General features: G+C 48.9%; 1 protein-coding gene across 2 annotated transcripts in view; it reads right to left on the bottom strand.

Moving 5' to 3' along the window:
- The window catches only part of LMCD1 (LIM and cysteine rich domains 1), a 58385-nt gene that overhangs the window by 16033 nt on the left and 25022 nt on the right, over positions 1 to 17330 (bottom strand). The window contains exons 2-4 of one of the 2 annotated variants that reach the window (XM_059390209.1): positions 13209 to 13297; positions 7148 to 7403; positions 21 to 350 (exon numbers count right to left, since the gene is read on the bottom strand). In XM_059390209.1, coding sequence (XP_059246192.1) covers positions 21 to 350; positions 7148 to 7403; positions 13209 to 13297 — 675 coding nt within the window. The remainder of the gene's footprint in view (positions 1 to 20; positions 351 to 7147; positions 7404 to 13208; positions 13298 to 17330) is intronic. The other variant, XM_059390211.1, reaches the window with a different exon arrangement.

Here is a 17330-nt window from a genome sequence, read left to right as displayed (position 1 = left end):
GAGGCAGGGGAGAGACTTACGTATTCTTTGGACGGGTCACCGATGCTGCCGTTGGTGGTTGGGGCGGTGGTCTCCGGGCCCTCTGGCTTTTCCTGCTGCTTCCCCTCCTCCTTGGGCAAGCCCCCTTGCCCAGGGAGGGCCACCTCTCCCACGCCCAGTGCCTCGCTCTTGTATTGCTTGACAAAGTCTTCCATCACTTTGACCTCGTTCTCCAGAAGTCCACGGCAGCGAGAGGGGTCCTGGTCGTAGATGGGGAGCTGGTGCATGAGCTGGCGGCGGCGGTAGTAGGCGCCCTCGGTGCCCGTCACCGGCTGCTTCTCCTTCGGGATGAGCTCCATGTACTGCAGGCCCTAGTGGGGAAGAGATAAAGCAACTGTGATTGGCACACGCCCATGCAGAGATCTGGAACTGGCAAAGTTTCCAGCTTCTTTGGGTTTTCTGCAGAACCGGAGGGCAGTCCAGGTAGAAATGCTGGGAATCTGGCAACACCCAAGAGAGGCCTGAATAAGTTCCACTCTGCCTGCATTGTCACACATTCACATTCTGGGTGAGAATGGTGTACTTTAAGTCAGTATTCATTTTAGATTTTTTTGGCATGGTGATGCAGGTTTGGTTTCCTTCAACACTGAACATTTTTACTTCATTTACCTCATGGCAATGCTCCTAATTAAAAAAGTCGATCTACTTTAAAATTGCTTTTCTCAGAAAAGTATAATTAAATCATTAGAGGCATAAGGTATTTCATGGTTTATTAATTTAAAAATAGGCAATAGCACCTTCTAATAGAATGAACTGACAAAATCTCAAGATAGTAATATTTCCACATCAGTATGATGGGTAACCATCTGGATATTAATATGTTCATAGATAACTGTCCAATTTGGCTTTTTTTTAAAAAAAAAATGAACATAATTTTGTACTTGGGTGGGTGCCAGGGATGGGAAGATTTTGGGGGAGATAAAGGTCAAGGCCAGACAGCATGAGAAAGTGTGAAAGGCAAACTGTTTATCCTTGACAACTGTTCTCGGCCTCTGGGCTTGCCCCTGACACACCCACCAGGTTGCCTGATTCCCGCTGCCCAGGTGGCCGTTGCCATATTTACCCTCTTGGAACCTGCCTGCCCCCATGTCACATCACTTGGGGCCGGACTCATTTTGGAACTGAATTGTGTTAATCAACACGGAAAATCATGCAGCAGTTCATAACGACAACCCACGTTGTGGCCCGATGTTAGGGAGTAGGGATGAGGAAGCTGAGGGAGGGGTGTACTAGTCCAGAGCCTGGTTTGCTGAGTTTCAGAATCAATGAATTTCAGATGAGAGCAGTTTTGGAGAAGGGAGAGGCAGGTGACCCATGTTCCTGTGGGACTCACGATGTGAGCGGCTGTGGAAGCCCCCTAGGGGGTGACGTCCTAGATCCTGGAACATGTGGCTGAGACTTCTTCTGGCTCTGTGGGCTCACAGCACACCCTGATACCATCCCTTCATCTGCATAGTCCCCAGAACCTTCCAAGGTGCTTTGCTGGATATAGGACCTGGCCTGGGTGGTGGACAAAGTCTACCAAAGGCTCTAGCTCCTGGCCAACTGCTGTTCTCTGTGTAAGACTAAGCAAGCACTCAGCTTCCTGGGCCTCAGTTTCATTATCTGCAAAGTTTGGGGGGTAGACTGCATGATCTTCAGGGTCCTAACCCCCATGAGAAGTCTGTGGTGACCTCACTCAGTCCTTACCTCTACTAGGAGAGAGGCGTGGTAGCACCAACCTGAGTCTACAGGTCAGGAAAGTGGCTCAAGGAGCCCATGGATTCTGGTTGGCCCAAGAGGTAAATGCCCTGAATCCCCACACATGGAAGAACAAGAAGCATTGCGGGCCACACAGCTGACTGCGTGTCTGGGAAGGGCTGACTCCTGACTCTGGGGAAGAAAGGGGGGATGCGGTTTTTCTCTGGGTCAGTATGAAATTGCAGGGGCTTCCAGCATGAACATGCCAAGTAGGTGGGTGTGAAGAATCTAAAATCACACTTTGGGGTGCACATGAATCCCTGGATGGCCTTGTGACTCTGACTCAGGAGTATGTAAGTGGCTGAGAAGTGAGCACTTTTTCAGCTCCTCCTGGGTGAGTGTGAAACGGGTCCTCTGAGGATTGGGGACCTCTCCGGGGACAGTGGGTGGCAGGATAGGATGTGACCATCAGAGGAGAGGGAGAGCAGCGGAGTAGCAGGTTACAGGCTGGGGCAGGGCACAGGGCCCTGGGGAGACAGGTTAGGGACTGCCGTCGGGGGAAGGTACCTATCCCAGTCCTTCTGATCTTGCCTGTGGCCCAGAATCTATGGCAGGATTTTGGAGATGTAGAAATAAGAGCATTGCTCACTGTGCCAGAATGGGCACCGAGACTCGGCCAACATCTCCTTCATTCCAAGTGTTCAAGCAGTTCCAGTGTATGCCTGACGGAGCTCGTGGGAGCAAAACCTCTTCTCCCACGAAGGCTGCCGACACCCCAGGTTGAGTGGCTGAAGGCATGGTGGGAGTAGCTACCTACTCCTGCTTCCTGTGATCTGGGCACCCTTCCAGGTGCCTGACCCATGCTTACCCATTTAGTTCTCACAGAACCCCTAGGAGGAAGGAACTAATACTACCCCTCAAAACCCTGAGGCCCAGAGAAGGGACCTCCCGACATTCCCATGACTCCTCTGCGGTAGAGACAGCTCGGCACTCAGCAGCCTGGGTCTCCACCATTGTCTACAACTTCTCTACAAGACGAACAATTTGCCAAGAGAAAACCATTTCCCCCAATCTCTAGGGGAGTTTCCTGTGGTCGTCATTGACGGTGTGAAGGCTGTGTAAGCCTCCTAGGGCCACGATCCCCTGTCCCTGGATAGGTCTGTGACTCCTCCTTCACAGCAGGTGTCCCTCCCTGCTTAGCCTTGCAATAAACACTGCATAGAAATCCTGCAGCGGGGGGCCTTCTGCAGGTGCAGGCCACCTGCTTGTCCATCCCCATGTTCTGTGTCCTTCCTTGGCTCTGTCCTGGCTACAGGTGTTTGTGGCCTGCAGAGCTGGAGGATTCCTGGCCAGGACCCTGGAGACAGGGATGTTCCTTCCCCAGGAATCCAGGGTTCCCATCACAGCTCAAAGCCCTAGCTGGGCACTGCAGCATCCGGCTGCCAGCACCGTGTGTTCCGTGATGGCTGGCCTTGCGTGGCTGGCCCAAGCAGCCGATCACACACCTGCGGCAGACTCTGCTCGCTGACCCTGGGGAGGGTATTAGAGTCCGCCGCGACATGCCATTCAGACAACCACATCGCTTGGCATGGGCTTGGGGAGGGGACAATGGGGACAGACGACTGGGTCAGAGTCAGCTGCCTGTGCCGCTCAGAGCTTGTAAGGGAATCTCTCCGGAATCTCTCCAGGAAGCTGATTAAGGTCATGTTCCCAAAACCTTTAGCAAGAGGCCTTTTCTCGGGGCAGCTGGAAAGGTTGGTTTAGGTTTCAGGTTTTTCACGAGGGTCTTTCTGAGTCATTTGGTGCTTTGCTGTCTGGCTGGGACATCCTGGGTGAAGAGGTTCCCAGAACTGGGCTTTATCAGGAGAGGAATCAAAGGGCAGAGAGAAAAGTGGAAAAGAAAGGTGCTTTATTCCCAGGGTTGGGCAGTGGAAGGCACATGGACTCTGGAATTGGAAGACCCGATCCTGCCTGTTCTTTCTGCTTCTCCAGCTGTCAGGCAGGGACAGTCAATGGGCTTCATGGTACATGTCAATCCTAGTCAGTAGTAGCTACTGGGAGGGCTGTGTCGAGGAGGATTCTGAGGTCCAGTGAGGGCTCCGTGGGAGACAGTGCCCTGACTGACCAGCAACATTTGCCATTATGGGAGTAGAGGAGGAGGTATGGGTGCCACACCTGCAGAGCCTCCTCAAAAGCCTCTGTTTGCTCTCCTGTAAAATGGGGTTATTATCCACATAGGGAGTGGTGAGGTATTGATATATCTGTTTGTCTATATCCATATCCATATCCATATCCATCTATCTATCTACAATGCTCAATGGATGCTGGTTCCCTTCATCTTTTCCTACTTGCCTCTTTCTAAATCTTGGCTAGCCTTCAAAGATTTGCTCAAGTCTCTCCCCATTCTAAGAAGCCTTCTCTTGAAAGTGCTAGTCCAAAATACCTGCTTCTTTCTGCCTCTCCTACCTGTCTTGTTCTCCTGGCCTGGCTTGGTAGGGAAGAGCCTAAGCTTTGGAGTCAGGGAGGCCCGAGTCCAAGGCCTGGCTCTGCCATTTAAGCCAGCTATGGGACAGCTGGCTAGTTGTGTCACTTCTCCAAGTCTCAGCTTCCCCCTCTGTGGATAAGTGTAGTCACAGTACGTCCCTAACAGTGTTGGAAAATTAGGTGAGACCGTGCATGTACAGCTCTTAGCATAGTGCCTGGCACACGTAAGTACTCAGTAAATATTAACCATTAGGTTTATTGTGATTAGTCTTTAAAGGCTTAAGAGTTTCTCCATTTTTTATTCTGGTTGGGAGGGATGACATCAAGATCCAGTCCCATTTCCAAAATACAATCAGTCCCAATCACTTGGATATTAAAAAAACAAACAAACATAAAACCATCCGGAGGGTGAATGGGAAGGGAGAACTGTCCAATCTCAGAAAGGCAACTTGCTCAGGCAGGCCAGATGCGGGGCAGACAGAGGGCTCTTTATACCATGTGGTTTTATGAGCCAGCATTAATCACAGCCTGACGATGCCTTCCTCTGATTCGTCTGGGGCCGAAGCGTTCGGGGTTTTCACCAGCCAGTTCCTGACGCCCACAGCCAGCTCTTTTACGAGCTGCTTGCTTTAGTTTCCACTGACATCTTGGAGGCCTGCTTGATGGCTTACCCAGGCCTGGGCGCTGGAGGAAGACCCGCGTTCCCAGCCGCCCGGCATGTCCCAGTACTGACTGCTGTTGTTGGACGCCATCCTCCACGGCCCGGATGTGCCCCTGTCTAGCCCCTCCAGCCGGCTAAGGCCCGTTAACCATGCTGTGTTTCCTTACACGTAAAGTAATTCCTACTTCACAGGGGGGCTGAGCTCACAAATGCTGACATACTCTTTTAAATATGTCTTCAGAAAGTAGAGCTTCCAGAAAAGCATCTTGCCAGTCTTCACTTGATCTAGAAGGGGTTCCTCCCTCCTTTCCCCCACTTAAGCCACAGCTTAGAACTGCACTGCTCAGACTCTCTATGGTGAAGGATCAGCTTTTTCTCTTTGATTTTTCCACCTATTGCAGAATGATTTGTGGGCTCACCACATGAGATGAGAATGTAGCTCATGCCACATGAGATTTCCACGTGCGTCTGACCACAGTGGAATTCTGTTCAGTGAGAGGAGGTCTCTGATCACATGCTTGGATGTCAACTGCTACTAAATTGCCCCAACATTTCTTCTCAATTTCTGTATCTCTCGCTGTGGACCAGTCACAGGATTTTGTGGCAGTTTCGGTCCATGGAGTGCATGTGGCCAGGAGGGTGACAAAGCACACATACTCATCAGACCTAGTATGTGTCCTGCATGGTGCACAGTGCTGGATAGCCTGGTACATGGGACGGACATGGTGTCTGCCCCTGTGGGCCTTGCTTCACTCCAGTGAGAGAGGTGGTAACTAAGCAAAGACGCACATTAGACAACTACCGCTTATAATCAAAGCTTCTAAAGAAACATTGGAGAACTGGAAGGAACAAAATGTAGCTGGAGGGTAAGTGGCATCTGCTGTAGATTGGGTGGTTAGGGAAGGCCTGTCTGGGACATGACTGTCAGGAAGACTCAGCCATGCAAAGAGCAAGGAAAGGACATTTCAAGTAGAGGGAACAGCAAGTGCAAAGTCCCTGAGGAGGGCAAAAGCCCAGAGAGATCCAGAGCAGGAAAGAGGAAGGTCAGGGCATTGTTAGGTAATGAGTGGGGGATCATAGCTGGAGCTATAGGAGGAGCTTGTGGGGTATGACCATGTATGACTCTGAAGCCTCTCCTTTCTTCCCCAGAAGAGATTGAATTAAATGCATCTCTAAAACTATAGGACTTTTTTTTTTTTCAAAAAAAATTTTTTTTAAAAGATTTTATTTATTTGACAGAGAGAGAGAGAGAGATCACAAGTAGGCAGAGAGGCAGGCAGAGAGAGAGGGGAGGAAGCAGGCTCCCTGTGGAGCAGAGAGCTCCATGCAGAGCTCTATCCCAGGACTCTGGGAGCACGACCTGAGCCGAAGACAGAGGCTTTAACCCACTGAGCCACCCAGGCGCCCCCTATAGGACATTTTTAGCCCGAGGAAATCACGGAGGCCCCTGCCATTCCAGGTGTGGTCTGGGGGCGGGTAGGATTGGCATCACCTGGGAGTGTGTGAGGAGTGCAGTCTCAGCACCAGCCCCAAGCTTACGAGATGTGTTTCCGCAAGCTGTCCAGGTGAGGTATATGCCTGCTGAAATTTGAGGGGAACTGCTCTGGTCTTCAGGGCCCTGAATGTGGCTGTATCTAGGATTACCTGGGGAGTTAAATGCCCATGTCTGGTGATTCTGTGCCAGTGATCTTGAGCTTTTGATTTAATGGTCTGCACTGAGGCCTGTGCATGGGGACTTGTTAGGGGTTTTGGTAGTGGGCAGCTAGGTTGTGACCTCGTCCTTCTCTGAGTGCCTCTGCCCCAGGGTTGTGTAAAGCTAGCTTGGTTCTCCCTTCCAAGCCCAAGAGGCCTCTGCTGTTAGAGAGGGGAGAGGACTGTTTCTGTGCTCCCCTACAGGCCTGCAATAGATACATCCCAGGCTACTTTGAGGGAAAATGAACATCTCACACATGAAGACAAGAACTCTGAGGGTTTGTAATGATAAACCATCCTTTGTTCAGAAGTGGGGAGCCCAAACAGAACCATGAACGACCCTGGACTAGAGCTGGAAGGACCCGTAGAATTCATAGAGACACTTCTATCCATTTCATGGATGAGGAAAACCGAGGCCCAGGCAGTTTTCAGCTCAAGATCACGTAACAAGACTGGAACAGGTATAGAACCAGAGCTATTCCTATCATTTCTATAATCTTGCCCTCTTCTTACCTTGTCTTTGACATTCACGCATGACTAACATTTACAAAGATAGGAAAACAACCTCTTGGTTGGAGGAGGTTGCCTTACCAGTTTCTGGGTGACTCCAGGGGGGGCCCACTCATAGGTGATGGTGTCAAAGGTGGGATCTTTCCCAGTGGCAATGGGATTGGTCATGATCATCCGATTCCTCTTGTAAATCCGGATGCCATCTCCGCCTTTCACCCGGGCCGTGAGGGTGGAATACTTGGAGTCCATCAGCAAGCGGCCAATTTTCCGATCATCTTCCAGCTCAGAGTTGAAGCAGTGGTCCTCGTGGCTGCATTTGCACGATTTGCATATTTTCCTGGGGTGAGAGGTTAATTGGGACACGTGAGATCTACCTCCAGAGAAGAAGAGCAGAGTCTCCTGCTGATAGCATCTGCCTTTTTGAAAGCAGTTTCAGGGTTCAACTTTAGTAACTTGGCAGCAGACAAATGGAAACCAGAGACCAAAAGGCCTTTGGGATTGGGAACTGCATTTGGGAGACCATCAGTCTATCTGTGGGGAATGTGGGATGTGACTTTTGCTGGTTAAAAAGAACAGCAAAGGCTGGTTCATTCATTAGAGATGCTAGAAAGCAGGAGTCTTTATGACTGGTGGGCTGAACCCGGCCCACCACCTGCTTGTATAAATAAAGTTTTACTGGAACACAGCCATGATCATTCATTTACATATTATCTGTGGATGCAGTTGGGCTACAATGGCATACTTGAATAATTGCAACAGAGACTGTGTGGACCACAGAGCCTAAAATATCCACGATCTGGTCCTTTATAAAAAAAATTTGCTGACCTCTGCTCTAAGGAATTATTGAAATTGTCTCCCAAGACTCGTGAGTTCGGAGTTTCAGCAATTTTCAGCAATTTAGCATTCATACTGAATTTAGAATACAACTAGAAGTTTTCTTCAAGGAACAGGTGGATAGGACCCAGGAGGAAGGGAATAAGCTCAGAAAACTGCTTGGGCTAAAGAGACTGATGCTCACTGGCCATGCTCTGTGGTGAGACTGAGAGAAAGAAATGCATCCTGGGGAAGCATCAAGTTCCCTTGAAAGCATCATGCTTCAGTCTGACAATTAAAAACTAAAACATCTGGCTGCTTTGTGCCATGCTGTTAAGGTTTCGAAATCCGGACTGTTCCAGTGTAGTGGAAAACCGCTTCCCTCCCTTTCAGGCCTGACACCTGAGGTGCGCTGTATCTCAGTTGCTCTCACGCATGAGGTTTAAGAACTTGTTAAGCAAAGTGAACATTGTCAAGACCTGCAACAGGGATGAGGCAGGCCCGAGAGAGAGGTCGCTGCAGTAGCATGAGCCCCTCACAGTCAGGCATCCTGTAGGAATCCTCCTTTTTCCCCCATCAGGACTTTATTTATTTATTTTTTTAAGATTTTTTTATTTCGACATTTGACAGAGAGTGAGAGAGAGAGCACAAGTAGGGGAAGCAGCAGGCAGAGGCAGAGGGAGAAGCAGGCTCCCCACTTAGCAGGGAGACCCATGCAGATCTCTATCTCAGGACACTGGGATCATGACCCGAGTGGCTGACAGTTAACTCACTGAACCGTCTGAGCCACCCCAGGCACCCCTTCCACCAGCAGTTCTAAAGTAAGGTCACCCCCCACCCCCAGCCATGTAGCAATGTCTGAAGACACTTTTGATTGTCATTGCCACCAGGGGGTGCTACTGGCTTCTATAGGGTAGAGGCCTGGGGTGTGGCTAAACATCCTGTAATGCAGAGGACAGCCCCCCTCCACAGCAAAGCATTATCCTGTCCAAAATGTCAGTAGTGCTAAGGTTGAGAAAGCCTTGTCTAATATAAAATGAGGGCGGCCCCACTGCACCCTTCCAGGAACCTATAGCTGGGGTGGGAGAGGGAGAGAAAATCAGATGGACTCTGTAACACGGTAAGTTTGCCCCCTGTGAGGGCCACATAGGTTTTGGGGTGGTCCTGCTGGTCTGGACCAGTTTCCCCAGCGTGGAGGTATGGGGCACATGGAAAAAGGCTCAGGGTGATAAGTGTGGGAGACAGTGGGTTACAGAAGGTTAAACACATGTCTTATTTTTAATGCACTGATGTACTGCGTGACTTTAAGGCAGGGAGAATGCAGCCCTTCCAATGTTTTTTGAAGAGAAGCCTGCGGTCCAAATTCACATTCAGTGGGCTACAATTTGAGAAATGGTAAAATCCATGATCACAAGGATAATTCCAGGACTCTAAAACAGAATATGACCCTGAAGATGATTCAGGGCAAAACCAAAGTCTTTTGTTTTCATAAGAAGGGGTTGTTCATTTTACAGAATTGGGGCATCCTATTCATAATAAACATTCTCTTGCCTCTCCCTTTTACGAGCCAGGCATGAAGGAGGCTTTCTCGAAGGTAGGGGATAGCACCACTGGTTTATATGTGGGGAGTGACAGCAGCAGAGGAGGAAGTGGAAGGAGGAAGAGGAAAGAAGTGAGGAAAAGTCTGGTGTCCTATGAGATCCTCTGGGCCCCAGTGCCTTCCATGCATGGAGCTGGGTGGGGAAGCTACCATTTGCTTTTATGATTAATGAGACTCTCAGGATGCTATTAGAGATAGAGCAAATGCAAAACAGTTTGAAATGGAAAATGCTGATGGATATGAGATATTCTTCTTTCTCCTTTTCTTCATACTATCATGTTGCCAGGCACTGTCACTGGGGTTCTACAGATGAGGAAGACACTTCTTAGCCCCACTCCCCTCTTTCAGGCATCCAGACTGAAGGGGACACTGACACACCCAGGAAGATACTCGATGGTATTAAAATGGCTGTCCTGGGCTACCTGCAGTGGCAGAAAAGGCAGAGCCTTCGACTCTGACCCCAGCCTGAACAGCAGCCCAACACAGGTCCATGGCTGAGTTTCTTATCTGACAGTAAAGAGCTGGTCTACATCAGGCATCAGCTAACTACATTCCATTGGCTGAATCTGGCCCATACCTGACTTTTGTACAGCCTAGGAAGTAAGAACAGCTTTTACACTGTGACATGGTTGAAAAAAATTCAAAAGAAGATTACAATCTTCTGACACAGGAAAATGAAATGAAATTTGAAATTCAGCATCCTGAACAAAAGGCTTATGGGAACATAATCACATCCATTCATTTACATACTGCCTATGGACGTTTTCACGCTATGAGGGCCAAGTTGACTAGTTGTGCCAGAGGCCATGTGGCCTGCCAAACCAAAAATGTTTCAAACAGGCTCTTGACAGAAAGGTAGTGGACCCTTGGTCTATTTGATGAGTTTTCAAACTTTTTGTTGTGCATCTCAATCACCTGGGGAGCTTGGTAAACTTGGAGATGGCCCACCTTGGCCCCCGCTAGTCAGATTCCATGGGTCAGGAGTGGGACTGGGCAGGGGTACTTGTAATCCTGTTCAGCGGTGATCTGGATGCTCATCAAAGTGCCAGAGTCCCTAGTCCATGCCTTTTAGGAATTTAAACAGCTCTGGTCCACTTTCTCTAGATTGCCTCTCAGAAAGTATAGGAAGCCCAGCTCTTTGGGCAGAGTCATCTGTGAAGATCCACTGCCCTGGGGAGAAGAGGCAGAGCTAACACTGTAATTCCTGGGGCAGCCGCCTATGCTGGTATACACAGAGGACCTCCTCAGAGAGGGTGCCACAATGAGAGTGTGGGAGAATCCAAAGAACGACCCTTGAAGGATGTAAAATTGGGTGATTTGAAGAGCCAGTGATCTGTCTCCCATTTTTCATACCATGTCCCCTGCTTCCCTCAAACTGGGGTTTTTTCTATTCATTGAAGACAGTGGGAATTTACAAAAAATAATAAAGCAATTAGGATTATGGTACTATTTTTTTAAAAAAGAACTCTGCTTGCAAGGAAGAGACTTTTATTGGACTCTCTGTGAAAAGCCTGGAGCCTTGGACATGTGTGTCCCCTGCCCTGAAGGGCAGGTCAGCCTCTTGAGGATGGCTCAGAAGGCCAGGAAATCTGACATGTCCATCAGGAAAGCAGGAGGCTTCAGGCTGTGAGGGAGGACTTTCCTTCTGTTTTCATGAAAGATTACCCTTGCCCATTCACTCTGTACCATTCTCTCCAAATAATTCTACCATCTGTGCCACTAATACTAATTACCATGCTAATTCTGCTAACCATGTCGATCACTAATTTGATTACAGACAGCTTGCCTGCAACTATGCATTGTAAAGCTAAAAGTGGAGCCAAGAGCACATGGGCTCCATCGTTCCCATTTTTCAGATTGGAAAGGTGAGGCTTACAGGAGGGAAGTGTTCATTCAAGCTGAGTCAGCACATGGATTTGTCTTGTGATTATTAGGTGAGGAACTTGGTCATTGAAGCAGGATGGCTGTTACTTGGGTCATTCAAATATCTCTCAAACTACTGAAAGTATGAGAACTGCAGCATGAATATGTTTTCTTGTGGATTCCCCTAAGGTTCTGGGACCTCCTTGCTCCAGTATGGCTTGAATTTAGGTCCCCACTAAAGTTATTCCAACCAAAGACAATACTTGTTACTTGGGATCTGAAGCTACAATCTGCATTTCTCAAGGATAAATTTACTTGATGTTCAAATCCTTTGTAGAATTGTGGGGAACGTAGGGATTGAAACAAAGCCGACACTCCTGCTTATAGCCCCGAAGAACAGGGCATCGCCCTTGTGCCATAAACAGCTAGAAAACTAGACAAAAATATGTTGAATGAACCTTTTCAGATGCCAGACAGCAGGCAGTGAGGGACTGATCCTTGAGCGGGAAAACATTATTGAACTGAGTCAGTGGGTGCATTCAGGGAACATTAGCTCCTAATGGGGATCCTAGAGGAGGTATCCAGGCTGTCTTTGGAGAGCTAATGAGGAGTTAGCATTGTTCTTTGACATCCTGATGGCAGATTCAGGACCAGGGTGTGAAAGTATAGGGAAGCGGACTCTCCTCAAGACCAAAAAGAGCTCGAGGGGCTAAAATAGATATGTGGGGCATTCCCCCAATGAGGAGCATGTTCACTGTGTGGGGGATGGAGTGGAGTTTGGATGACTTTGAAGGTCCCTCACATCCAGAAGACCACATGAGCTCCCGTGAGGTTGAGGACTGGCAGGGAACAGCCCTGTGCTTCAAAGGCTTTCACGACCCACAGTACTGCCGAGTGTTTGAGAGCGTGGGGGTGGGGTTCACAAAGACCCAAGCTTGAGTTCTGCCATGTACGGGCGTCTCCCCACTCACTCTCAGTTTCCTGACCTGAAAATAGGAGAAACTATCACCTTTTCAGGTTTACTTCAACATTTAAATGTAAAAGACTTGGTTCAGCTCAACAAACGTTTTTGCAATGGCCAACTCATGATGGAAGTCAACAACTCTTGAGACAGATAGCTCCCAAATTTTGCTCCCTCATTGAGTGGCCAAAGAAACCCTATGGCAGAGGAGAAAAAACCTCCCTCTTTGCTCTTATGCCCTGCAGAGTTTAGCCTCTCTCTCCCAGGGCTGTCAGGACGGTCGCACAGGCTGTGCCCTGCACACCCCTAGCAGGCACCAACCATGTAGATGCTGATGGTAGTAGCGCCCGGGAGCTGAGCAGTGGAGCAGCCTTACCTCTGGTTTTCAGAGTCCTCAATGACAAACAAGAAAAATTTGGCAGATCCCAGTCCAGCTGGATCTTGTGGCCCTCCCTCTTGGGCATGAGTGCACCACAGCCTGGTATTTAAGTCTCATGGACATAGTGACTTTTATTTCTGGCACTCTGAGATCAAAACAGGGGTGATGGCATAGTCTGGGGAGATCAACCACATGCATCTCATCCCAGGATAGAGCAATCCAGAGAGGATCAGGCACTGACTAACAACTGCCCACATCTTCCCAGTGTGGTCCTTGGTGGGCCGAGCTTGCGGCCTCCACCTCAAAATGGTGTGTGAAGCACTAAACTCCTTTCTCATCTGGGCTCCCCAGGGCTTCTCTGTCATTTCTGAATTAGGCAAAGCAGGAGAGCATTCCCTCCGGAGCCAGCCCTCCCTGAAATGCATGCATCTTAAGCAGTCCCAGCAGAAAAGAATGACCAGGGGTTCCCAGAAAGGACAGCCAAGAAATGAAGGCAGGCGGAGCCTCTCTTGACAAAGTCTATTACCTCCATGGATGTGGCTCAAAGCCTGAACACGTCCCCTTGCATTTCAAACAAGGCACACCTCTCGCTGACTGCTGCTGGCCCAAGGACATCTGGAAAAGGAGACAGAAAAGAGGGTGTTTTCCTTCCAAAAGTCTTGGGCCGGGGATTGCTTGACCTCTAAAAGACTTGGCATGTCAGTAAAGGAATTGTAAAGGGCTTGAGATGAATAAGCCATCAGTTACTGTTTACCAAGACTGGAGAAGACCAGACGGGAAAAGGACATAGGGCAGGCAAGTGTGGAAGGGTGGGGCCCTTCTCAGTAAAAATGGAACGAGGCGGGGGCTTTGGGTGCTGTTGCCAGCCAGCCACCAGGGCCCTGTTGGAAACTCCCTGCTAAAGAGAGATCATCTCCTCCTTCCTCCATATTCTCCAGCTTCCCTGGTCCACTTGTCACTGGAATGGAATCTTCCAGCGAGTGCCTCCTCTCCCTCCTTTATTTGTGATTTATTGATAGGGTGTGATTAAACCAAAGCTACACGCACAAACAACTGTTCATGCTGCCAAATGTTTATGGCTCAAAGCATAACTCAAATATTTTGCTAAAACACAGAAAATCGGGGGCATTTGAAGTCTGGTGGTCCTGTGGAAAGAAAACAATGCATAGGGACAGGCTTTACTCTTTGTCACTAGTGGCTGCTGCCACTGCTGTGTTGAGACCCAACTGGCTCTCCAATGGGGTCTTCAAATCAGCAGCTTCACAGGAAGCTCGCCAGAATTGCAGCCCTCCAGGTCCTGCCCTAGCCCTTCTGATTCAGAATCTGCACTTTCACGAAATTCCAGGAGATTTGTATTACATTAAAATTGGAAAAGCAGGGGGTTCATGTACGAATCTGCTGGCTGAGAAACTTAGCTGCTGGGGTGGGGATGACTTGCTACAGTTACATGAATGTTTTACGGTTTTATCAAGAAGACCTCAGCAACTTGTAAAATAAAGGGATAAGCTGCTTATTCAAGGGACCGTTGATTCATCTAAACATTTATTTATCACAGGTCAGACACTGGGATTCATGGCAGGACTCGGTTGTGCCCTAGAGATACTCACAGACTAGAGGGAGAGGGAGAAACACATACTTTTCACCTGCTTCTGGAAGGGGCAAGTTTGAGGCAGAGGAAGCTGCCTGTTGCGTAGCAGAAAGGCATGGACCTTGGAGCCTGGGAGACCTGGATTCCAAACCTAGCTTTGCGACTTAACAGCCGTACTGGCCTTGGACCAACGGGACTTCATTCTCCTTACTTGTCAAATGACTACAAAGATAATGTTTGCACAGTGTCTGTTCACACTGGGTTCTAAAAACTGGTAGCTGGTGTTATTTTGCACACAGACTTTAGGCGCACAGAGGAGGGTGTGAGTAAACCTATACAGGAAGTTCGGGGAAGCTTCTTAGAGGAGGTGACTCTGGATGGGGGTTCTGCAAAACGAGCAGGCAGAAAGGGAGGAGGGAGAAAATGTGTGAGGGCAAAAGACAAGAAAGGGCACGATGCATGGGATGTTGCAATCTGAGCATCGCTCCTTTACTCTCTTTGCTCTTAAGTGGGGACAAAGTGGGGACAAAACAAGCAGTAGAACTTGGGAGACTGTCCTCATGGCTATAGTTAGGATCCGAAGAAGTACATGAGAAGACACATTCTTCACAAGGTTTCTCTTCTGTACCTCAGAGCTTCCCACAAGGACACCTAGCTCCCCAGCTCCCACTTGCCAGCCGCTGTTTACAGCATGCCCTCGTGAACTCCGCCGTCCTGACACAAGCTCACAACCTGTGAGATTCTGACACGACTCTGTGGAGTAAACGCCATGTGGCATGGATTTGGAAGACAGCATGTTCACATCTGTGCCTGGTCAGAGCTGGATTCTTGTTAACACAGGAAAGCAAGAGGATGCTCACCCTCCACACATCGTCCGAAGCTGGGGGGCTTTCCTTCACAGGGAGGACTTTGTTCTCGAAAACCCTGGCACCAAATGCCCTGCAAACCTCCACCTCTTACTGCTTCTGCCTCTTGTCACCTTGGATTCAACCAGTTGAAACACAGCGATCCTTTCACACTTCATGTTTGAGTGATTCAGTGGTTATTTTGGAAGGTATACAACTTATGAATAAGGCTTCATTGTTGGATCATTTCAGAAAGACCCAGAGGCAGCAAAGCCTGGAAACAAAAGAGCTATGTGGAAGCATTTCATAAGTGGCAAAGCACGCTGTGTGCGAGCACTGCTGTTCTAACGAGTGGCCGATCGAACAGTCATCCTATCAGGGGATTTGGTCCTGATGCTTGGCCAGAGTGCTGAGCTGCTGGCTCAGGGTTTGCTTAGAAACAGTGGTGTGAGGCCACACGGCAGAGCAAAGCATGGGCCGTGGAGGCACGGGGCTGGCTCCGTGGTACCAGCTCTGACATTTATTAGCTGTGCAGCTAGACGCAACTCATTTCCTCCCCTGGCCTAAGCTGTTCCTCCATAAGATGAGAGAAGTGGCCTGGATCGAGATTGCTGGAATCCTGTTCCCCAGAATCCTCGTTCTGTGAGATGTTGCAAAGGGGTCATTGATGGCTGGAAGCAGGAAGGATTTCATGATCAAATAAAAATGGTGGACACTGGACGCGAAACAGCTTTCAGAGCCCCCAGGGTGCCAGCCTGTGTGAAGAGCAGGACGGGGGGGCGGGGGTGGAGAACAGGCAGCTCTTACAATTAGTCCTAAATTTGTTCCTTTCTCCTGCTGGACTTGGGCAAGTGAGTGGAGTTGGAGAGTCTCCATTTCTCCTTCTGGGTCATGGAGATAATAAGAACCAACCTGCCTTGTGGAGCTACTGGGAGGGTTAAATGGGTTGCTGCAGGCTGCAAGGAAAGGGGCTTGACAGGGACATTTTACGCCCGGGGTGTTTGTCTCCTTGTCAGCACGCCTTGTGTAAGTGGTCTGACAGACCCTGAATCAGACATTCTAAAAAAAAAAAAAAACTTTTTTTTTCCAGTTTCAGAATTCTAGGGAACTTCAGAGGAACTACTTTCTAACTCCACACCTCGTACACTTTCCTACTGTCCCCTTTGCTTCGTGCGTGTAAGGGTTGCCTCTCTGACTAAGTGCAGGAAGCAGAAAGTTGGCCTTTGTCTCCATCCTGCTAGTGGGACAGTTTCCATGGTGACAGGAGTCCTGGGAGAGAAAAATAAATGGCCTTGCAGGGAAGAAGCAGATTCGGGCTATCAGGCCACACTTGCAGCCAGTTTCCTGGCCGACTGCGTAACACAATAAATAGCCATTTGTCCCCTGCGTGTCATTCATCCAGAAGCCAGACAGACCCGGCTGTGTGGGACTCAGAAAATGATGGTCCTGTTTATTGAGAAGAGGAAAACATCAACCAGAAAAAGTGTTTCAAACAGGAGATTCTGGTTTATAAACAGTAGGTTTCTCTGATGTGGACTTTGTCTCGGATGAAAGATGGCACAGTGGCGGCTCACAGTGGCTCACACATAGTAGCTGAGAACAGAAGAGCTTAAAAGGAGCCATTAACTTTAAAAAAAAAAATGGGTTCCTAGAATGTAGCATCTATTCTATCATTTTTCCTGAGGGGTGATAACATGTTTTGACTATTTTCTTTGGCTTGCGAGAGTGGGATGTTATGGGACTGAATCCTGTGAGGGATTTAATAATAAAAGGAGTTATAAGCTCAGGCCAGGAGCCCTGGGGACACAAGGGCTGGGGGGCAACAGGGCCTCCACCTCACTCTGAGCATCTCTGTCAGGTGACGCCCCAGGAGAAGTCTTACAGGAGGAAGATATCACCAAGAACAAGGAAGGACAGGAACGAAGAAGGGAAGAGAAGAAATGCAATATGGAGTTTAGGAATGAGTGCGGGACTTGGTGTTAGACAATGGGAGTTCTCTTCCCATATGTAACTAGGTTTCCTCCTCGGCAAAAGGGTTTTCCCTGCCCCTTTTTGCTTCCACAGGGCTGTTGTGAACATCGAGTCAGATTAAAAGGTTGTTCGTAAAGTAAAATATTTACCGTTGTTAAAACATTATCCAAACTATCCAAAATTATCCAAACATGAGGCAGAAAAGTGGTGGCACGTCCTTTGAGTGTCATATGGCGGCAATAAT

Source organism: Mustela nigripes, chromosome 2, assembly GCF_022355385.1.
Source record: "Mustela nigripes isolate SB6536 chromosome 2, MUSNIG.SB6536, whole genome shotgun sequence".
In the NCBI taxonomy this organism is placed as follows: Eukaryota; Metazoa; Chordata; class Mammalia; order Carnivora; family Mustelidae; genus Mustela; species Mustela nigripes.
Note: the sequence above shows the minus strand (reverse complement) of the source record. Positions and strands in the feature narration are given on the sequence as shown.